At 43.0% G+C, this 23,963-nt stretch overlaps 1 protein-coding gene and 1 long non-coding RNA gene across 4 annotated transcripts; one reads left to right on the top strand and one right to left on the bottom strand.

The window, feature by feature from the left end:
* The first annotated feature begins 9 nt into the window (after window positions 1-9).
* On the top strand, window positions 10-4,589 carry LOC121271931. Its single transcript, XR_005941827.1, has 3 exons — window positions 10-228; window positions 3,294-3,348; window positions 4,551-4,589. It is a non-coding gene; the product is annotated as an uncharacterized LOC121271931 (long non-coding RNA).
* LOC121271930 (calcium and integrin-binding protein 1-like) lies at window positions 1,808-23,147 on the bottom strand. Of its 3 annotated transcripts, XM_041178182.1 has the most exons (9): window positions 22,568-22,693; window positions 17,244-17,258; window positions 9,283-9,420; window positions 8,049-8,083; window positions 7,208-7,307; window positions 6,082-6,235; window positions 5,095-5,213; window positions 2,841-2,929; window positions 1,808-2,165 (listed from the first exon to the last, which is right to left on the bottom strand). In XM_041178182.1, the coding sequence occupies exons 2-9, from the start codon at window positions 17,256-17,258 to the stop codon at window positions 2,144-2,146; spliced, it is 672 nt and encodes a 223-aa protein (XP_041034116.1). In that variant the 5' UTR covers window positions 22,568-22,693; the 3' UTR covers window positions 1,808-2,143. The 3 variants fall into 3 exon arrangements, with proteins under 3 accessions (XP_041034116.1, XP_041034118.1, XP_041034117.1); XM_041178184.1 differs by lacking the exons at window positions 17,244-17,258; window positions 22,568-22,693 and adding an exon at window positions 23,127-23,147; XM_041178183.1 differs by lacking the exon at window positions 17,244-17,258 and having other exon boundaries at window positions 22,568-22,701.
* Between the last annotated feature and the right edge of the window lie 816 nt (window positions 23,148-23,963).

Below are 23,963 nucleotides of genomic sequence, written 5' to 3' on the forward strand. Positions count from 1 at the left end.
ATCATTGTCATGCTTGTGCCTCCAGCTCTTCCAAGCATCGCTGATGCTTTTCTGAATCAAGGCTGGTGGAAGCAGGTTCGAAAGTAACTTTCAAAAGGGAATTGGATAAAGACCTGAAAGGGCAAACTTTGCAGGCCTTTGGAGGAACGAATGGGATTAAGTGAATTGCTCTCTCAAAGAGCTTGCACAGGCATGATGGTGAAATGATTAGGAATCTGAGAGTTCATGGTGAGTCCCCCCAATAACATTCATCAGCAAATAGTGACAAACAGTGAGCAATCCACAATCTTTAGTTCAGGTATTGAATATTATTGACATCAGGAGATCAGGGGTGGGGGAGAAAGTGGCACAGTGGGAATGTCACTGGACATTATCCAGGGGCTAGGCTAATGCTTTGGGGAACATGAGTTCAAATCCCACCATGGTAGCTTGTGGCATTTAAATTCAATTAATAAAATCTGGAATTGAAAGCTGGTCTCAGTAATGGTGACCACAAAATTATCAAAAGTTGCAAAAGCTCATCTGGTTCACTAATGTCCTTTGGGAAGGAAATCTGCCATCCTTACCTGGTCTGGCCTTCATACAACTCCAGACCCACAGCAATGTAGTTGATTCTGAACTGTCTGGTGCAATGGCCTGGCAAGCCACTCCGTAGAAGAGCTATTAGGGATGAGCAACAAAATGCTTCCTCTCCTTGAACGTGGCCGGGCCAGAGTGCAAGACCACTATCCTCGAGTTGTTATGAGAGGTAGAACGTGATGACTTTTTCCAGCACTTTCATACAGTCACATCCCATGGAAACATAATTAAAAAAACAATCAGGATTCAGATTGGAGTGAGCACTGTAGGACTCCCAACATTCAGTAAAATCCTGGTGGAAAGTGTTCCTTTTCACACCAGTTGTGTTCTCTGCCAGGAAATTCAAAATTCATTGGTTACTGTGCCCTTTAAGGCTTAGAGGATAACTTACTGCAGCTGTCAGAAAGTGTCACTAGTGATGCTTCCTCTCCTTGAACCTGGCCGGGCCAGAGTGCAAGACCACTATCCTCGAGTTGTTATGAGAGGTAGAACGTGATGACTTTTTCCAGCACTTTCATTCTACTGAGCAGCTTGGGAGGTTGGTAATCACAAGGATCTTTGATCTGTGGATCATGTTTTACAATTCATTTTATACTTCCAGCATCTTGGGAATTAGCCCAGCATCAGCAATTTGGTGAGTATCTCAGCTGCTATGACCATTGTCTCCCAAGTGCTTATCTGAACATACATTTGGTGATAGGAGCCTCTCCTGAGACTCTCTTGCTCTATGTTGCAAATATATCAGCAACAATTACACGGACCCAAGAAGGTTGTGTTCGATTACAGTCCATTATCTTATAGGTTCCTCTCAGAGATCATGTTCAGAAAATTCTAGTTGTGTTGGGATGTAACAGTATACTTCCTTTTCCATGCTATTAGTGAATTCTTGATGATTTGGCTTGATATGGTGAGGTGATGTTTGTAGATCCAGCTTTTCCTAAGCCTGTGTTTGTCCTGTAGCCCAAGGTGCAGTGTTGGTGTGCTCTTGGCATTGCAAATCTGAGAATTGTTTGGATCCTGCTCTCATTCACACTTGTAGAAAAATCCTAACTATTTTAGCATTTTGAGAAGTTGTTTGAGACTGTTTGTCCTGAGTTAGCTGACATTAACTGGGGTAAACATTTTGTAGAATATGGAGAGGAGGGGGGATTTTAAAGGAAAAACAGGAGATGGAAATTTAGATTTTTGTAACATTGTAGGTGGATAAAACTGATGCAACTCTGACTGCTGAGGGTGAAAATACTTTTATTGCACAATAAAAATGCTGAGTTTCAGTCCGTGGAAGCATTCTAGTCAAAAAATATAAAACTGATTTTTTTTTCTCCCTCCCTGTTGTAAATCAAACATTAAAACATGATTACTTTAAATACTGTAACTCTGGCTTTAGAAATTGATGCTGCAATAGAGAATCAAAGTTCCTAGTCAAAAAATCTACCCCTGCCCCATTCCAAAATATTAAAGGCAGTCAGTTGTTGGAATCAGGAGAACACTGATCTTTTCCACAGGGCTGAAAGTTCCAGGGAGGCGAAACGATTTTTCCCATCACAGATGATGCACGATTATTTTATAGGACAATCTTAAAGGAACTGAAAGGCAAACAAACATTTATCAAAATCTGTAAAGGAAAAAAAATCAAACTATTTTTACATTCAATAAAGTGGGTGGGGAGGCAAAACTTCTTGTGGATATAGGAAGAGCACTCCTCCTCCTGGCCCTACCTGGTCTTTGAGCCCCTGAAGAGGCTGCATAATGTTTACAATCAGATGAAAAATGGGCCGTGTACACACCATTTGCAACTGGAGTTTCAAGTATGTCATGTGACCTTGATTTGTCTATTACTAGAGCTGTCTCATCTGAAACAGGCAGGCAACTCTGGCTATTTTCCCCACCTCTGTTCTCACTAAACTGAAAGATGATTGAATCAGGGTGCCAGTTTAGCAGGACACTTACTGCCCAGTTTATGCTGGTAGAGAGAGTTAAAATCAGAAGCTTTGTCTCCTTGCAGGTAATTCACACACAGGCATTTTTCACCAGAGACCAATTGCAGTTCCTGAACTGTTGGCCCAGTCATGTTTAATGAAGCACAGATCTGGTCCCTTGATCAATTTAGATTTAGCATTCACAATAGCATCTCAGAAACCACCTTTCGGGCTTAGTATCCCTTCGTACTCCTGCTCAGGTTACAGATTTGATTAAATCCCGTTTCAGTTAAAGTATGTGTTAATGAAAGCAGAAGCGCCATTAAATTCTGTTCACTGTACCTCACAAAGTCAGGCGATCTGGAGATGACATGCTGAAATTCTGAGAGATTCACAGTCCCATCTTTATCAATATCGGATTCTTCCAAAATCTGGGTGACACAGTAAGTATATTTTAAAAGTGGGTCAGGCATACACCCATGACACCCTCCGATGTTAAAGTGACAAAACCATCTTGAAAAGGAGAATGAAACCTAGTTATATAATACTGGACTTTGAAATCTATAGCTAGCAACAATTAACTTGAATGTTTATTTGCCTAATGACTTTAAAGGGACAGACCAGATTAGCATCTAAACATCACAACCATTCTCCGATCAATGAACAGCAATAAACTAGTACTTTAAATAGACTACAGTCAGCATTTGATTCACAGAATATTGGTTAGTTACATACAGAATGCAAACCATCTTTTGTTTCTAATTCTAACATCTGTTCTTCAACACTTGCCACCAGTGCACCACTGATCGTGAAGCTGAGATGGTCTGACTCTCCCACAGCCTCTGTCCAGGTTAGTAGGCATGTTACACAGTGTCACATCTAAGCGCAGCCAAGGCTGTGATTTTCTTGTGGAAATGGACAAAATCCCAATATGGCATTTACAGAAGCTAAAAAACACCAAATCTCCATGTAATGGAATTTAAACATCCAGTAATGTAAACCATAGGCTTGAAGCCAAAATCATGGTTGACTACTTGTGGTACCAAATACCCTTGACTAATTAAAATGTCTTAGAATTAATTAGTTTTGTTGCAGTTAGTTGTAAGTTAACAGACCAGTGTCCCAGATACAGTAGCCTCCCTCGTTCATCAACTTGAGGCATTAACTCTGTTCCTCTCCACTGATGCTGCCAGACATGCTGAGTGTTTCCAGCATCTACAGTATTTTGCTTTTGTTGTAGCCTCACTCTTGGGTTTCTCATGTGAGGGGGTGTAGCTTTGAGTATAACCAATAATCCAACCATTGGAATATATTTACTCCTGGGGAGGAATGAGTTTGTATACAAAATTGAAATGATTTTGCATCAGAGTAAAGCACCAGGAGCTCCCTTGAAATGAATCACTGTAACTCGTGTGAAACCCCAGCTGATGTTCTTACTGAAACCGTGAATGCTTTGTTGAATTCTGTACTTCACTGCCACAAACTTCCTGTAGGTTCCATAACAACTGCATTTGAAAATTAATGTACAGGGGGTCTAAAGGGAGTTGCTTATTCCTGTGCAGCTGTTGTTCATTATAAAATAGAAAATTATCTCCAGTTTAACATCATGGTTAGCAGTAACACCAACAAGAAAACTGATCACTCAGTTTCCGGCACTGATTGCCAGTGACTCCTGTTGAAAGGATGTACGTGTTTGTTTGGACAAGGATCTAGCTTGGTTGGTGTGCTGCTTCTACTTAATTAGATTGTGAATGTTAGCAGACTATGCTCACATAAAGAATGGTTACCTGGGCTAGATCCTGGAAGTCTGTGTTCCCTTACCCCAGCTAGAGTCTGTATTGTCAGAGGAGGGGAGAAGATTCAGACAAAGGTGGGGGGGAAATCAGCAAGTTTATTTATGTTCAGCAAATATGAATAAGCTGATAAGCCTACACTTCCTTGAGGTAACTTGTCCAACTGTGTTTTGATATTTGGAGCATCCTGTACCAAAGGTGCAGTCACACTGAAAAAGATCATGAAATATTTAAATACATTATTGTCTCATTGCTCCAGCTCTCCATTCAGAGAGACATTGTCAGAGACCAAGAAGCAGGATACTGGCCTGCAAGATCAAGGTGAGATTGATGCATAAAGAATGACGAACTAGAGCAAGCTTGATTTAAAATGGCACCTTTCCTGACCTCAAGATGTAGCAAAGCACCACACAGCTGAATGAAGCACTGTTTTAATATAGGAAATGCAGCAGCCAACTTGCTCACAGCAAATTGGGATTAATATTTACCTTAATATCTCCCTTTCCTCCCAAGATATAAATACACAATTCAGGTATTCTTATCTAAACTCTCACCGAGCTCATTGTATTTCCTCCACTAACTAATTATTTCCCAGCACCAGTAACTCTTTCCTTCCTCCTACATCAGCAGGCTTGATGGAGGATAGGGAGACTGAAGGAAGCAAGGTGTTCCGCAGTTCCTATCACTACCGTCCCACTCTTAAGTGTTCTGGCTTTGTACCCAGCTTTCCAATTTAAATCAAGGATGCTGTTGGTTCTAAGTGGTATTAAAATGTGTAGCTTTTCAATAAGAGTTTTCCTTACGTTTTGAATCAGCTGGTTCATTTCCCCCTCTGACAGTTGTGTATCAGATGTGCCTCCTGTCAGACAATTCACCAATTTCTTCAAATCCTCTTTATCTAAAGTGCCATCATCATCAAAATCTGTAAGCAGTGTCAAAGGAATTAATGTTTTAAATGTGCTCTACATTAAGTCAGTATTACTCATGAACCAGAGCTACAATCCTTTCTTGTGGAGTCAATGGTCAAACACTCCAACATCCTGTGCGGGAAATAGATGGGCTCAGTTCTGTACCCATGGTGTATCTCAACTACTGTGCTCCCCATTTTTATCCACTATTTAGAGGTCAATTTCCCTGGAGGCACAGGATAGGGGAGTGAAATCACAGGAGTGACACATTCTTTAATAGTACAATCTTTTTCTTGTTGCTGAAGTCTTTGATTTTGTTGTGATACCAGGCATCCTCTAGTGCCTTTCCCACATGGTTAATTCATGTTAAGTTTACACAATGAGTGTTAGCAGATTATATGGATGTTAGCGAGTAAGTTCACAGATACCATCCTTATCCAAACATGCGCATTACTAACAAGAGTCATTGTACAGCAATCGGGGGCGAGGGGCAGAAACCCTAACCATATTCCGCTTCCTAATGTGCCCAATTATTATTCCCCTACTGCCATACCAGTTGCGAACAACTAGCTCAGCTACTCAACTTAGCCCTAACCTATTAATAGGTGCCATTCAGCTGGTCTCAAAATACAGGATAGGAGTTCTCTTATATTTCCTCTTACGAGGAACAGAAGGAATAGCATTGAACCTCAGCTTGGTCAGGAACCCACAGACGGACAGATCTTTTTACGGAGGCCCAGAGGTACATGGAAAAACTAGTCTGCCAAGGCTACAAGTGAAGGTAAGTTGGGCTATAAGCAACCCTGCTGTATTACAGGTACCACTGCATTGAAACATAGGCCATAGTATCTGTTGTACTAGCCCCTTGAAGACCAGACTAACCAAAAATTCTGAAAGCGTAGTGAGACTTGATCTCAAGAGTTGCAGAATCGCTGAAAGCACTGAGCATATCCAGGAAATCCTCGAAGGAGATACTGCCATCCTTTTCAGCCGCAGTTGAGAACACGAGACAGATTCTCTCTCGGAAAGGGTTAGCCTGTAAGCGAAACACATAAAAAAAACAAAAAATAGTTTACTGCCTTTGTAATTCATCTGTGCAATCCTGATTATTCATGTGCAAGTCTCGACTGTGACAGTGGTGGTTGACCATCTGACTGGAGGACATCACAACCAAGACCAATTCTGTCCTAAATCAGGGGAGCATTCAGCAGCCATTCTTTGCTAAATACATTGGAAGCAGTTCAGAGAAGGTTTGCAAGACTACTGCCTGGAATGGGCGGGTTGTCTTATAAGGATAGGTTGGACAGGCTGGGCTTGTATCCGCTGGAGTTTAGAAGAGTAAGAGGCGGCTTGATTGAAACATAAGATCCTGAGGGGGTCTTGACATGGTGGATGTGGAGAGGATGTTTCCACTTGTGGGAGATTCTAGAACTAGGGGTGTCACCAATTTTTTTTCTCTTTAAGAGAGTTGTAAGTCCTAGGAGCTCTCTTCCTCAAAAGGTGGTGGGAGCAGAATCTTTGAATATTTTTAAGGAAGAAGTAGATAGATTCTTGATAAGCAACGGGGTGAAAGGTTATCGGGGGTAGGTGGGAATGTGGGGTTGAGGTTACAATCAGATCAGCCATTATCTTATTGAATAGTGGAGCAGGCTGGAGGGGCCGAGTGGCCTATGCCTGCTCCAATTTTGTATGCTCTTTATGAGAGAGCCTAGACTGAGTATTTAGAGGCTGTTCTACCATAAGGGCCAACACAGCCAAAATCAATCGTCTTCTCACCCAATGTCTAGAGAGGCATCTTCCAGCAGATAACAAGCAGCAATCCTGAGATTTCCTCCTCTTGAGCCCAGGAAACTTTCAACGCCAGCTCGTTTGCTTATACAGAATCCATTTCTATGTCAACACTATATAAACCGCTGTGAAGTGTCAGCATTTTTGCTGAAGGGTTTTCATGTTGTGAGCTATTGGAGCAAAAAAGAGACCTAAGGACTGCGTTGGGATCTTTTCATACCTTCAACTCTGGCATCTCACAGATTCTGTCCTTTGAAACTCGCGTGTTTTGGAAGTCGTCCAGTTCTTTTGAAAGCAGCTCCGTGAATATTCGATAAGCGCTTTGTGGATAAAAAAGTTAAATGGGCATTACTATTTTAAACCTCTTCTTTGGAATGCTACAAAACAAGCTCTGCAGTTTTTTTAAAACCAGAACTGCAGATTACAATGCAATGCTTGTGAATGTTTAACGCAAGGCAAAGAGCCAGTTATTCCTTAGCACTGGAATATGCATTGATTCGGTTATAAAAGCTGCTGCTGAAGAGAAGGAAATTATTCACACCCATCACGAAGTGATCACCACAAGTAGCTGATTTTATAATCCATCACTCTTTGCCTGATATGTTAATTACTTTCTGGGGTATAATTCCACAGGTACCAAATTTCATCCCATACCTTACCCAAGCTATTCTTGTGTGAGCCTAGACACCGAGTGTTGATGGCTATTTGATTGTGGAAGCCTCACACTAAGCTTGTTACTCTCACTGTACAGCTACACGTCTGCAATAGTGACTACAGCAAAGAGGAACAAGAACTGGCTGATCTGTCGTCCTCCTTGTTGGGGAACAAAGCAGCCAATTGCAGTGGCGTTGCTACCAACTTTACTGAGAGCAGCATAATTCAAGGACTGAATCAATGCTATTACTGTTCTAGAAGAGCTATTGCTACAATAGGAAGTCTATTTAGTGAGTACGCCAGTACCACAGCGCTCCTGCAATTGCTGAGATGTCAAATCCCATTGTGATGAATTAATGAACATTTTCCTTATTCTCCAGGAACAAAATATAAAATCCTCTACTTACTGCAGAATGTCTTGCTTTGTTAAAAAAGTCAGTTCCTAAAACAAGAAGGAGAGAAAAAAAAACACATCAACATCCCTGCTGCAGACATTTAACCATTGTCACAGTCTGAGTACACTCAGGCAAGTCAAGCTACTTATGAACCAACCACTGTCTAAAGATGGATGTTCTTGGTCTTCACTGAACAGAGAGAGAAATGCCTTGTGTACAACCCCTTCACCCCACCCCCACTGCTTAAGATCACAATTCAATTAATTGTTACAGAAAATGCTGTAAATACTCAGCAGGCCAGGCAGCATTTGTGGAGACAGAATTAACATTTCATGTCATTGACCTTTCACCAGAACATTTCTAAAAGGTTAACTTGGTTTCTCTCCATGGATGCTGCCTGACCTGATTATTTTCAAAATTTCAGGATTGCTGCTCATTATCTGCTGGAAGATGCCTCTCTAGACACTGGGTGAGAAGGGGATTGATTTTGGCTGTATTGGCCCTTTTATTTTGGATTTCCAGCATTTACAATATTTTACTTTTCAATTAGTTATCAGTTTGGCTGTGTTGACCTCTTCGCCTCGAGGGTCAAGCTCTACTCCAAGGCTGACCCCTTGTGTGCAGCATTGTCAAGAGGTACTGACTGTCAGACAACATGTTAAATTGTCAGTTTGTTCAGGTGGATGTAAGCGGTCCTACAGAACTATCATAAATAAAAGTGGGGAACTCTAGTGAGCCGACCAAAATTGCTTTTCTCCCCTCAATTAACTGTGAAAAAAAGATTAACTGATGTTAATCCCACGAACTGTACTGGTTGCAGTATTTACACGAGGAAATTCACTTCAAAAAGTAGTGGATGTGATGTGATAAGATGCACTTTGGGACGACCTGATAATTTCTATTTATCTTCAGTGGGGCCATTTTCTGCACCTGATGATCTTACTGATATTGTTGCTGCAAAGCAGCAATCCCTTGGCTAGGACAGTCGTAACGGAAACCAACATCTCATCTCATACTTGGGTTTATGAGGCTTTGATCCGATTCTGCAACCAATTCTGGAGTAGCTACCGGCTGCCGTCCAGAACGACTTAACAATTATTGAAAGAGTTTCGATAAAATATTTTGGGCTTAATTTATTCTTCTAAATACTTAGAATCACAGTTTAATTCAAACTTCTGGCAGGCTCTGACTGGGAAAAACTCTTCCAAGAAGTGTATTCTTTCCAGGTTAAATTTTATTTTCTGACCTGATATTCAGAAAGTTGCTCCTTTGAGAGGTGGCTGGCCGATCCCCCCATGATCCCAATGTGACCCGACCGACTGCAGACTTTGAGCTCCGGACCTTCTGGGAACAGCACCCTCTGTAGCTCTGAATCCTTGTGTAACTGTTTTAATTTAATTACATGTGGGCATAAAAGGAAAACAGGTTAACATGTATTTGTGAAGACTTTTCTTCAGAACTGGACATTGAAAACATGGGAGAGTAGCTTTACTGGGCAGAAGGAGGGGAGCATCAACATGTTAAAATGGAACTAGGGTTGCTGACCCTCGTCACAGGCAGTTACTGGGTTTAATGAAATGCAAACAATATTTTTGAAAAGTTGAGGTGAAAACTGGCAAATAATATAAAAGGATCATCTGATGAAATGCAAAGGCATTAGACGAATTTAAATCCATTACCACCTTTCACAAAAGTTTTCCCAAAAATGCTTCACGCGCACAATTAACTAATGTAGTTACTGTTTCTGATTGGACAAATAAGTGAGATCCATCCACAACAGATGAATGATCAGTTAATTTCTCGCTGGTGAATTTGATTCAGAACAATGATGGCCAGGACCCTGGGAGACTCCCTACTCTTCTTTCGACTGGGGCCAAGTAACATTCGCCATTTACCTGTCTCATTTTAATTGTCCAGCCAAGGGACTAATGCAGCACCCTAGATTGGTGTTCAGGGGTGTGGTATATCAAAGCGAAGACAAAAGAAACCCTCCAAGGTGGAAGGAGATTAAATAATGGCAGAAACCAGCATGAAAATGAGAGAGACAGCTGCTGTCTGGAGTTGAAGTCAATTGTCAGAGAAGAGATTTGTTGGGTGTGCAGGAGGTTGATGAGATTCCTTTTAATTGATCCCTTATATTAAGCTTGCTCATGCAGGCAACAGAAAAACCACTGGTAATCGAGAGGGATTTTTAATTCCTCTCTGGCCACAGGGGAGGTGCCAGAGGACTGGAGAACAGCTAATGTGGTCCCGCTATTTAAGAAGGGTTGTAGAGATAAGCCAGGGAGCTACAGGCCAGTGAGTCTCATGTCAGTGGTAGGGAAACTATTGGAGAAAATTCTAAAGGAGAGAATCCATCTCCACTTGGAGAGGCAAGGTTTGATTAGGGATAGTCAGCATAGCTTTGTCAGAGGGAGGTCATGCTTAACAAATTTGACTGAATTTTTTGAGGAGGTGACCAGGTGTGTAGATGAGGGGAGTGCAGTTGATGTAGTTTATATGGATTTCAGCAAAGCCTTTGACAAGGTCCCACATGGGAGACTTATAAAGAAGGCAAAGGCACATGGGATACAGGGTATTTTGATAAGGTGGATTCAAAATTGGCTTAGTTGTTGGAGACAGAGGGTGATGACAGAAGGATGCTTTAGTGACAGTGTCTAGTGGTGTACCACAGGGATCTGTGCTGGGTCCCCTATTATTTGTCATTTACATAAACAACATAGATGACTATGTGGGGGGTAGGATTAGTAAATTTGCGGATGACACAAAGATTGGCCGGGTGGTTAACAGTGAGGTTGAATGTCTTGGACTCCAGGAAGATATAGACGGGATGGTCAAATGGGTACATAATTAGCAGATGGAATTTAACCCTGAAAAGTGTGAGGTGATACACTTTGGAAGGAGTAATTTGACAAGGAAGCATTCAATGAATGACATGACAATAGGAAGTTCTGAGGAACAAAGGGACTTTGGCATATGTGTCCATAGATCTCTGAAGGCAGAGGGGCATGTTAGTGGGATGGTGAAAAAGGCATATGGGACACTTGCCTCTATCAATCGAGGCATGTATTACAAAAGTAGGGAGGTCATGTTGGAGTTGTATAGAATCTTGGTGAGGCCACAGCTGGAGTAGTGTGTGCAGTTCTGGTTGCCACATTATAGGAAGGATGTGATTGCACTGGAGGGGGTACAGAGGAGATTCACCAGGATGTTGCCTGGGATGAAACATTTAAGTTATGAAGAGAGGTTGGATAGACTTGAGTTGTTTTCATTGGAGCAGAGAAGACTGAGGGGCGAACTGACCGAGGTGTACAAGATTATGAGGGGCATAGACAGGGTGGATAGGGAGCAGCTGTTCCCCTTAGTTGAAGGGTCAGTCACAAGGGGACATAAGTTCAAGGTGAGGGGCAGGAGGTTTAGGGGGGCTGTGAGGAAAAACCTTTTTACCCAGAGGGTGGTGACGGTCTGGAATGTGCTGCCTGGGAGGGTGGTGGAGGTGGGTTGCCTCACATCCTTTAAAAAGTACCTAGATGAGCACTTGGCACGTCATAACATTCAAGGCTATGGGCCAAGTGCTGGTAAATGGGATTAGGTAGGTAGGTCAGGTGTTTCTCATGTGTTGGTGCAGACTCGATGGGCCGAAGGGCCTCTTCTGCACTGTGAGATTGAGAGATTTGAAATGGTGAGCCATACAGAAGTTGTGATCAAATTTGGGGGCAGAACACATCTGTTTTTGTCTAACCACATCACTTGATTTGCACAGAGAAATTTAGGATAATTTCCTCTTCAGGGCACTGATATTTCATATTAATTGGAATTGTGGGGGCGGGGTGGTGGGGAACAAGACTGATGAGCTAAAGCCCTGACTCATAACCATTGTGCTTTATACATATCTTCATGCATTATAAATCAAGCCATTGAAGATTTGGTATCTTGTTACAACATAATAGAGTGTTTCCAATGCTATTTCTTCTGATAATGAAACATAATGCACTGAGCTGAGGCAGTGATGATATAATTACCTTCAATGTCCCAAACAATATAGATGGCAGGGAAAACAGCCCAGATTCCAGTATCTGATTACTGTTAAATGTGTGTATTGGAAACCGCGAGGAAAGAATCTGCTTTAGCTAAAATCCAGTGATGCACCCCACCAACTCCCACCCTCCAGATTAAACATATCAGATGGATCTGTCCATGACAGTATCGGTAGGAGTGACCACTGCACAGTCCTTATGGAAGCAAATTTCCATCTTCACATTGAGGATATCCTCCATCCTGTTGTGTGGCACTACTGCCATGCTAAATGGGATAGATTTTGAACAGATCTAGCAACTCAAGACTAGGCATCCATGAGGTGCTGTGGGCCATCAGCAGCAGCAGAACTGTACTCAACCACAGTCTGTAACCTCATGGACCTGCATATCATCCATTCTACCATTATCGCCAGGGGATCAACCCTGGTTCAATGAAGAGTCCAGGAGGGCAGGCCAGCAGCTGCACCAGGCACACCTGGTGAAGCTACAACACAGGACTACTTCTGTGCCAAACAGCATAAGCAGCAAGTGACAGACAGGGCTAAGCGATTCCACAACCAACAGATCAGATCTAAATTCTGTAGTTCTGCCATATCCAGTCATGAATGGTGATGGACAATTAAATAAGTCACTGAAGGAGGCTCCACAAATATCCCCGTCCTCAATGATGGAGGAGCCCAGCACATCAGTGCAAAAGATAAGGCTGAAGCTTTTGCAACAATCTTCAGCCAGAAGTGCCAAGTGGATGACCCATCTTGCCTCCTCCAGAGGTCCCCAGCAGTCTTCATCCAATATGATTCATTCCATGTGATATCAAGAAATGGCTGAAGGCACTTGATACTACAAAGGCTATGAGCCCTAACAATATTCCAAAAATGGTACTGAAGACTTGTGCTCCTGAACTTGCCGTGCCCCTAGCCAAGCTGTTCCAGTACAGCTACAACCCTGGCATCCACCTGGCAATGTGGAAAATTGCCCACGTATGTCCTGTACACAAAAACAGGACAAATCCAATCCAGCCAATTATTGCCCCATCAGTCTACCTGCAGTAAAGTGATGGAAGGGGTCATCAACAGTGCTATCAAGCAGTAATTGTTTAGCAATAACCTGCTCACTGATGCTCAATTTGGGTTCCGCCAGGGCCATTCAGCTCATGACCTCATTACAACCTTGGTTCAAACATAGACAATAGAGCTGAACTCCACAGCTGAAGGTGCCCTTGACATCTAGGCAGCATTTGACCGAGTGTGGCATCAAGGAGCCCTAGCAAACTGGAGTCAATGGGAATCAGGGGAAAACTCGCCGCTGGTTGGAGTCATACCTAGCACAAAGGAAGATGGTTGTGATTGTTGGAGGTCAATTATCTCAGTTCCAGGACATCACTTCAGGAGTTCCTCAGGGTAGTGCCCTAGGCTCTACCATCTTCAGCTGCCTCATCAATGACCTTGCTTCCATCATAAGGTCAGAAGTGGGGATGTTCGCTGATGATTGCATGATATTTAGTACCATTCGCAACTCCTTAGATACTGAAGCAGTCCATGTCCAAATGCAGCAAGATCTGGATGATATCCAGGCTTGGGCTGACAAGTAACGTTTGTGCCACACAAGTGTCCAACTCCAATGACCATCTCCAACAAGAGAGAATCTAAACATCACCCCTTGACTTTCAGTCGCATTACCATCACTGAATCCCCCATTATCTACATCCTGGGGGTTACCAGAAACGGAACTGGACTAGCTATATAAATACTGTGGCTACAAGAGCAGGTCAGAAGCTGGGAATCCTGTGACGTGAAACTTTTTTTATTCATTCAGGGGGTGTGAAAATCACTAGGTAGGCCAGCTTTTATTGCCTATCCCTAACTGCCCTTGAGAAGGTGATGGTGAGCTACCTTCTTGAACCGCTGCAGTCCATGTGGTGTAGGTACACCCACAGTGCTGTTAGGGAGGGGGGTTCCAGGCTTTTGACCCAGCGATAGTGAAGGAACGGGGATATTTTTCAAAGTCAGGAATGTTTGTGACTTGGAGGGGAACTTCCAGGTGGTGGTGTTTCCATGCATCTGCTGCCCTTGGCCTTCTAGATGGTAGCAGTTGTTCGTTTGGAAGGTGCTGTTGAGTGAGGCTTGGTGAGTGGCTGCAGTGCAGCTTGTAGATGGTACACAGTGCTGACACTGTGCATCGGTGACGGAAGGAGTGAATGTTTGTGGATGGGGTGCCAATCAAGCAGGCTGCTTTGTCCTGGATGGTGTTGAGCTTTTGAGTGTTGTGGGAGCTGCATTCATTCAGGCAAGTGGAGAGTATTCTATCACACTCCTGACTTGTGCCTTGTTGAGGGTGGACAGGCTTTGGGAGTCAGGAGGTGAGTTACTCATCACACGATTCCTAGCCTCTGATCTGCTGTTGTCGCCACAGTATTTATATGGCTGGTCCAGTTCAGTTTCTGGGCAATAGTAACCCACCCGAGGATGTTGATAGTGGGGGATTCAGTGATGGTAATGGCATGGAATATCAAGATGCAATGGTTAGATTCTCTCTTGTTGGAGATGGTCATTGCCTGGCACTGGTGTGGTGCAAATGTTACTTGCCTCTTGTCAGCCGAAGCCTCACCAAGTGATTCAAGATGGCAGCTCACCACAACCTTCTCAAGGGCAATTAGGGGTGGCCAATAAATGCTGGGCCCAGCCAATGACTGCCCAAATCCCATGAATGAATTTTTTAAAAACTGAGATCAAAGTTTATTGAGTTTTGATCCTTTATTGTTGTCACTGACAAGACAGATATGGATAAGGAAGATCATTAAGTTATTTTAGCTCATCAAGAGAATCCTCTATTGCATCATTCAACATGCTAAATGAGTCATGCTAAATTTTGTTTGCAATACCTTACTAAAACCCTATCCCATGTGTTGATCATCTTGTACATGATTTTTTTCCATCAGTCCTCCTTCCCTGAAGTTGGAGATTTGACACATGCTTTGAAGACATGTTTCTTTGACCTGTTTCTTTATTATTGGGGCACTGAATAAAAGTAGGTCTTGTGGGCCAGAAGCTCCAGGTTCACATCCCACTCCGGGACTTGATGGCCAAGGAAGGCGTGTTCATAATGTGGCCTAACAGATTTGAGTACAAACCTACAAATCCCACTCCGGCTGATGCTCATGGAAGGTAGTAAGAGCGGGAGAGATTCCTGGTCATCCATGTGATGGAAAGAACATTAGAGCCTCCACCATCACTATTTATAGCTCTGGAGTACTGCACAATGCCATAGCAACTGTGACTCCTTCGTGGGGTTGGGGGATCTAGTTGGCTCAGTTGCCTGGAGAGCTGGTCACGGATTATATGCATAGTTAGGTTGAATATAGATAGAGGTAGAATTCATGTAATTAGGACATACTTTAGAATTGAATAAATGGTTACAGGCAGAATAGGAGGCTTTTTACCCAGAATCCTTTCACACATGGACACAGACACAAACACACGGAGAGCACAATTTAATTAAAGACAGGTGAACATCACTCCATGTTTGCAGAACCCACTGGAATTTTAGAAAGGTCTTTTTTGGACACAGGTATCAATAAGCACTATCTTTTCATGATTTTAAATGCTTTATTATTTACCAAAGGAGTGTTAAAAAGGTGGTAACATCTAATAATGATCATTCAGTCTAGGACTTGGCATCATTTTCTATTAAGAAAGGATTCTTAAAATCTAGTTCAGGATATCATGAAAGGCTAGTGGACTTCTCACAGTCAGAATTTAAAATGATCAGACACTTAATAAAAGGACAGATGCTATGAGAATGTAGCCTTTAAATGACCCAAAAGAAAAAACCCCTTAAAAATGACTATTTCTGTGTTAGAGTTTAAAAATCACTATGAAAATACAGAAAGAAGTGAAATTAATTAGGGTTGATATTAGAACACATTACAAACATTTATTGATCAGATAAATCTTCACAATGTTCACATAATAAGGCAATTCTCAACAATTAAATAATTATCAATAATAGTGAATGATAAAGGATGATCAAAAGGGAGGAGCTTAAACAAAGAAACGACATCCATAGCTGCTAAGGATGCAGTAAGTTAGTTCAGTGGGTTATAAGATAGAGGCTTTTTGCGCAGAAAGTCAGAAGTATTGAGGAGAAAACTTAAAGCAATGCTTCTCAAGCTGTTGCAGAGCTGGACACTTTACTCAAATGGTTCTTGTGTGTCCTGCTATTCAGGCAGCTAAACTACTCAGGGACTTAAGATAACACTTTGCTTTAAATATTTGATGGATATCCTAAGAGATTTTAGTCTGCAGCATTTTAAGAGTCCCTTTTACTGGATTCTATATTAGAACAAAGATTAGCCTTTAATGTTGCGATGTACTTATCCACTTTAAAGTGTTTGCATGTATTGGTTCTTTAATAAGCTTGAAAATAACTTAGTACAATATAACATTTCACTTATTCTGTTTTCTGTATGCAACTTTCTCTCTCGTATACTCCTAAAGTGGGGAGATACAAGTTTTTGAAGAGACCACCTCCACCCCCTTATAATATCCAGTAATTATAACCTAGCTGATAATTATTTCATAAAGGCTATCTGGAAGAAGGTAATCTCTCTTCCTTGAGGGAGAAATGATTCACTTGCTTAGACCCAAAACGAGTGTCTGCTGGAAGTGACTATTTTAAACTCAGATGAAGGTGATTATGAAGGAAGTGCTCCTGATCTAGGATGGCTCCAAAAGGGGTTAGGGTTATAATTCACTTCAAGCCTCCGTGGATCCGACTGGTGCCAACAGCACAGGGTTAGATCCCAATTCCGGCTGGGGTGGTTTTGGGACCTGTCTCCTGCCCCTACTGCTGGTGGCGATTGTGGTGCTGTGGGTCGGATCTGCCTTTGGGTCAAGAACTAAAGATGGAAGAAGAAGCTGAATAAAGTACTCAACTTGTAGAAGTTTCGCAAATGAACATCAACCACACTATAGAAACAAAGGGTTAAGGCACTGGAGTGAAGTTACTGTAAACATCAGTTTAAGTCTATTTAAGACTGACTTGAGGAGAAGACCTCTTTTATAAAGAGGGCTTGAAATCTTTACTGTTAATTTCAAATACCTTCTTACTGGGAACTAGCACAGTGAATAATTTTATTTTTATAAAAACAGAAAATGTTGGAAAAACTCACCAGGCCTGATAGCATCTGTGGAGCGAAACAAAGTTAACATTTTGAGTTGTAAATTTAGAGAGAGTGAATGATCAGTAAGTTCGCAGATGACGCGAAAATTGGTGTTGCAAATAGCGAGGAGGAAAACCTTAGATTATAGGACGATATAGATGGGCTGGTGGGATGGGCAGGGCAGTGACAAATGGATTTTAATCCTGAGAAGTGTGAGGTGATGCATTTTGGGAGGACTAACACAGCAAGGGAATACACAATGAATAGTAGGACCCCAGGAAGTACAGAGGATCAGAGGGACCTTAGTGTACATGTCCATAGATTCCTGAAGGCAGCAGCGCAGGTAGATAAGGCATATATGGGATACTTGCCTTTATTAGCTGAGGCATAGAATATAAGAGCAGGGAGGTTATGTTGGAGCTGTATAAAATGCTAGTTAGGCCATTGCTGGAGTACTGTGTACAGTTCTGGTTGCCACATTATAGGAAGGATGTGATTGCACTGGAGAGGGTGCAGAGGAGATTCACCAGGATGTTGCGTTTCAGCTATGAAGAGAGACTGGATAGGCTAGGGTTGTTTTCCTTAGCACAGAGAAGGCTGAAGGGGGACCTGATAGAGGCATACAAAATTATGAGGGGTATAGATAGGGAGAAACTTTTCCTCTTAGCGGAGGTGACAATAACCAGGGGGCATAGATTTAAGGGAAGGGGCACAAGGTTTAGAGGGGATTTGAGGAGAGATCTTTTCACCCAGAGGGTGGTTGGAATCGGGAACACACTGCCTAAGGGGGCGGGAGAGGCAGGAACCCTCACAACATTTAAGAAGTACTTAGATGAGCACTTGAAACGCCGTAACATACAGGGCTAGGGGCCAAGTGCTGGAAAATGGGATTCGAACAGATAGGTGCTTGATGGCTGCACGGACACGATGGGCTGAAGGGCCTGTTTCTGTGCTGTATAACTCTATGAATGCCTATTAGCAAACAACTAAAAAGCTGTAGTGAAGCCGCAAGATCTTGCATGGAGGAGTTCTGCTCCTACACAATTGCACTTCCCGAGTTGAAACTTTAAAAGGCAGGAATTTACCAAAGCAAGACCTGGGATATTAAGGCAGAACTTCAAAGAAGAAACTAAAACAGCAGCTCGCTCTAAACGAGGCAGCAGCCCGACAAAGAGACATGAAATTTAAAACTACAATTCGTACAAAGCACCTTGTAAATAAATCCACCACTTTCCCAAAGGGAATAGAAGGGCCCAGGTGTTAGAAAACCTCAGCCAAAATTCTGCTGAACTCATTTATAGGAACCAGGAATTAAAAACAACAGGGAAACTCACCCAGAGAGAAAATGCTGACACGAGATGAAAGAGAAAATGATCGTTAACTTATCTCGTAAAGAGCTGCAGGAATTATTAAGACTTCAGCCAAGGCCAAGTTCGAATAGGTCTTTAAATATCCCAGACATCCAAGTGAAACAGATCATGCTAAATCTTTGTTCTCAGAGACCCGTGCGGGAAACATATCGAAGGATAGACACCGTCAGTAAACGAACCGAAAACTCACAAGGGCAGAGAAAGTTGGGAATGTCCAACGGGATACCCCTCTGCTGAGAAAATTATCGCTGCCTTTAGCATCGTCCTAGCCGGAGACAGCCAGAGAAACTCGCTCCTCCCAGAGGGAGGGGTTACATTACATTACCAAGAGCTCAGGGTAGGAATGTTATGAATATCCACGTTTCCCAATTGATGTGTTGACTTCTGGAAGTTATTTCCTTAAATGAGGGAGCATAACTAATGTAGACCAGGAGTTGAATATTTTGCCTGACGACAATCCAATTTGTCACAAAATTGACGTAACTATCCCATGAAAACAGATGGGGGAACAGCTTAGGGGGGAATATGAGCACAGATTCAACTGCATCCTTTCCTGTTACAGTACTAAATTCCAAATCAATCCCCACTGTTTTGCATTAACCTGGCAATCCCAAGATAAAATATCCAAACAAATAAACTATTGTAAACATAGCTAGAGGATGTGAACAAATGGAAGTTAAGAGTAAAAACACTTTTACAGGGGTCAAGGAAAGGATGAGTGACTATCTGTATCTAAAAGATAAGTCCAATCACCATTGACAAGACCTAAGATTCCCCCCCAACAGTTAAGCCACAAGGGGACATCTATTTAAATGAAATCATGTTCAAGAATTCTGGTAATGGTTCAACCCAAGGAACGTTGGATGGTGTCTTTGAATTTAAAGGCGTATGATTGCTCATTTTCTAGCAGCACTATATATACATTGGTCCCCACTTTGACCATTATTTCCCAGGATGAGCCTTCTGCTCCTGTTTCACCAGCTTCCTTATTCCTGTTTTTCCTCTTTAGAGTCAATCCTCACTCTTGGCATGCTATCTTTACTGCTTCCCCATTGGCTGGACCCTCTGTAAACACTTTGCTTCAGGTTCAGGTGGCCCAAGAATGTAAATCTCTCCCTCCTGTGCTACTCCTACAGCCATGGGTTGTCTTTCATAATCTTCCTCCACTTAGCCTGTGCATCTTTTGGCACAGAACTGATTCAGAGATTGCTCATCCTTCTTGACTGTTTTTCAGTCCTCTAACTCCTTACATTTCCTCTGGAAGGCCTCAAATAAACTTCTAACTATATCATTGGGGCCAATCTGTCCTACTTTGGCTGCTCTCCCTCCTATCACCGAAGGTTTTCTGAATATTCAACAGTGGCTCTGAAGAAGAGTCATACGGGCTCGAAGCATTAACTCTGTTTCTCTCTTCACAGATGCTGCCAGACCTGCTGAGTTTTACCAGCATTTTCTGTTTTTAATCCCACAGTGCTAATTTGAAGGAGAGCAGGGGAGTTCTCCCTGGTGTCCTGAGCAACATTTATTCCCCCAGTTAACATCACAGAAACCAATTTTATGGTAATTATCACATTGCTTTTTGTGGGAGCTTGCTGTGCACAAATTGGCTGCTGCACTTCCTACATTAAAACAGTAACCACACTTCAGAAAGTGCTTCATTGGCTGTAAAGCACTTTGGGATGTCCTGTGCCCATTAAAGATGCTGTAGAAATCCAGAATAAAAATAAAAATAGAAATCCACTCTTTTTCTCTCAGCCCGATTCACAGTGGCCCACGCTCCATATACATCCTGAGGGTTTGCTGCACAGCCAACACGCTGTTTAACTGATTAAAACAGTGGATAGTTTTACCCTGAGCTCTGGTACCAGAATGAGACTGCACTTATTAATTTCAAACCATCATTAATTATAGAATAAAAGCTCTCACCAATCTTAAACCCATAACTTTAGTCCAAGTGTCCCATCAGTCCTGATTTCTCAATTTGGAAAAACTTCCTCCTTTAAATCTCATACTTTTTTCCTTTCACCAAAAATGAAACACAAGTGGCTCTATTATTGCTGAATAGGAGCAGACAATGCAGTATTGAACTGTTGAATGAATAAACAAGCCCTCAGTTCTGCTCAGTGACTTTTTTTTGCAAATTATAGCGGAGCTGAACGTTAGGAGGAAATTTCAGTGGTTATCCGCTTTTAAATCCTGTGAAACTCCTCTCACCTACTAACAGGATATATGACTCTTGGGAACAAGGCCAATATAACATTTTTACTAAACTATAACTAACCATACTAGGAGTCTGAAGCCTTTGTTCATGTTTCATTATGAACTGGGCTTCTCGGGTGGATGGTTATTCAAACAAAGGAACAGAATGGGGAAACAGACCATTGCAATGACAGTTTGGTTTGATCCTTGTGTGTTTTCTTCTCACTCAAAGTGTTCATTAAGATGTTATTCTGATACTAAATCTGGGTCTGTTTTATAAAGCCTGAAAGACTCAAGATGAGAACAAAGAACACAAGACATAGGAGCATGAATAGGCCTCAAATCCGTTCTACTATTCAATAAGATCATGGCTCAACTGATCTTGGCCTTAACTCCACTTTCTGCCTATTCCCCATTACTCCTGACTCCCCTAACCTTCAAGAATCTGTCAATGAATGTATTCAATGACTGAGCCTCCATTGCTCTCTGGGGGACGAGAATTCCAAAGATTAATGACCCTCAGAGAAGAAATTCCTCCTTGACCCCTTAAATTGGCCCCCTTATTCTGAAACTGCCCACTGGTTCTAGAATTCCCCAAGAGGGGAAATGTCCTCTCAGCATTGACCCTATCAAAGATCCCTCAGAATAATCTTAACCCCAATGAGTATAAGCTCCACCTTTCCTCATTTCAGGAGTCAACCTAGCGAACATTCTCTAAACTGCCTCGAATGCAAGTACTGAAATGTGACTCATCAGAGCGACTTTAGGATTGTCTCTTGTGATTTCCTCATGTGTGTTTGTCTAAACGCATCATCATTGAGATTCCCCTACTGCCTTTGCTGAAGGTGGGACTTTATATCAGCTAGAAACTGTGAATAGTTGCTGCTCTCAATTGGCATCACAGTTGAAACAGCAATTGACAAATGCTGAATATTGACACAGATATGGTGTCAAACAGAATTGTACATGGGCTCAAAGCGGGTGACCTACCCAAGGTGTTTGATAAGATACGAGGCCTTGACAATAACAAGGCTGTGGGCGAAGGAGACATTCCAAGGGACGCCTGGGTAGCAGTGGGGAAGAGAATGGGGCCGAGGGAAGTTTACAACGAGACGGTTGGAGGAGCTACGGCCATGAGGGGTTGGGAGATAGACACCTTCAAGCGGGCAACCAGTTTTAGGTGGGGTGAGGTGAGGTGGTGACAGGGGAAAGGGCTTGGGAAGGAATTGTGAGTGACAACCTTCTCTGTCCCCAAGAAAATAACCCCAGCCTGTCTAATCTCTCCTCAGAACTAAAACTTCTCCAGGGTAGCCGAGTTAGAAAGGGCAGGGTTAACCAGGAGGAAGAAACGATCAGGAATGCGGCGTTAATTTATCTTTGTGGGTTCTCTCCACCCTCCGAACTTTAATCAGCAGAACTAGGGGACGGACATTGTAAAGAAGAGATATTCCTTTCGCTCTCCTCCCCCCCCCCCCCCCCCCCCCCCGCCGGTTACTGGCCCCGGACTTCCTGCTGCTCACCCCGGGGGACCTGTATATCTCCCCGGCGCTACATCACTCCCACTCGGCTGCGGGGAAATCACCGGGGCCGCTCCTTCGAAAAGGAAGTCCCGGGGCCGGTAGCAGCGAACAGCAGCTCTGGGCTGGACAGAGAGAGAGGCCCGAAAGGCCAGCAGGAGACAGGGAAGGAATTAGAAGCATTCAGCTTTTTCTTCTCAAAAAGTTCCAACATTTAAAAGAAAACAAGTTCCAAAACTTTACTGACCTGAGTACAACTTAGGCGGAAGTTAGAGAGAGAGAGAGTGAGACTCCCGAAAGTTGCTCCACAGAGCCGCCTGTTGCTGCAGTTACAACCCCACTGAATGTGAACACACGGGAACAACAACACATCCAAATCACACAGCATCCCGCCTGGGGTTAAAACACTCCCTCTCACCCCAACACCAGGGCATGGCCAGCAGCTCAGGAGCTGGACAAATCTTAACCATCAGCAACAGTTGGATGGGGTCGTTTTCCTTGGGACAGAGGAGGCTGAGGGGACATTTCATTGAGATGTATAAAATTACAAGGGACCCCAAAACAAAAATAGCTGGAAAAAACTCAGCAGTTCTGGCAGCATCGGCGGAGAGGAACAGGGTTGATGTTTCGAGTCCGGATGACTCTTCACCCCGAAACGTTAACTGTCTTCCTCTCCGCAGATGCTGCCGGACCTGCTGAGTTTTTTCCAGCTATTTTTGTTTCAGATTTCCAGCAACCGCAGTATTTTGCTTTTAAAATGATAAGGGCCCTGGTTAGAGTAGATAGGAAGGGCTTGTTCCGCTTACCAGAGAGGTCAATCACCAATTTAGGGTAAGAGGTGGGAGGTTGAGTGGGGATTTGAGGGGAGTTCTTTTCAACCAGAGGGTGGTGGGGTCTGGACCCCACTCCCTGAGAGAGCGGTGGAGGCAGAAACCCTCATCGCTGTTTAACAATGTACTTGAAGTGCCATAGCCCACGTTGTCTAGGGACCAAGAGCAGGGAAGCGAGAGTAGGTTGGATGCCTCCTGGTTCGCCGCACAGACACGATGGGTCGAATGGCCTCCTGTGTTGTAAACGCTGGATGTTTCTATATGCAGCCTGTGTTGGGTGGGACAGGAACACTTGCTCCACGCCCTGACCACTCCGTCTGTTGTGCTTTTGTCTTTGGCCCTTTTCCATGTTTAAAATCCGTGTGGATTTACAAATGAAACCCAGCCCCAGGAGGGCCGGGAGGGGAGGGGGAGGTCACTAGAGCAGGAGGGCTTAAGAAGCCTTTGGAATGCACGCCGAAAAAAAATGTCACCCGTGGGTGAAGATTGACCTTGAATCAAGGAAGGAAACACTCATCAAGACCAGGCGGATCAGAGGAACATTTCAGGTCAATGACCTTTCACCAGAACCGACGAAGCCCCATGGACCTGAATCACGAACTGAGATTCTTCCTCGCATGACCCCAGCATTTTCTGTTTTTATTTCAGATTATTATCCTCGTTATTTTGCCTTCAGTTTGAATGAAAAGTTTGGAGTTCCGCGGGGTAGGACAGAAAGAGGCGGGCGTGGAACACATTATGAAAAGTTAAATATCTTAATCGTAAAAAGTTAAAATAACAAAGTTTACGACAGAAAACAAAAATGCCGAGAGA

The sequence above is a fragment of the Carcharodon carcharias genome, chromosome 32 (assembly GCF_017639515.1).
Source record: "Carcharodon carcharias isolate sCarCar2 chromosome 32, sCarCar2.pri, whole genome shotgun sequence".
NCBI lineage: Eukaryota > Metazoa > Chordata > Chondrichthyes > Lamniformes > Lamnidae > Carcharodon > Carcharodon carcharias.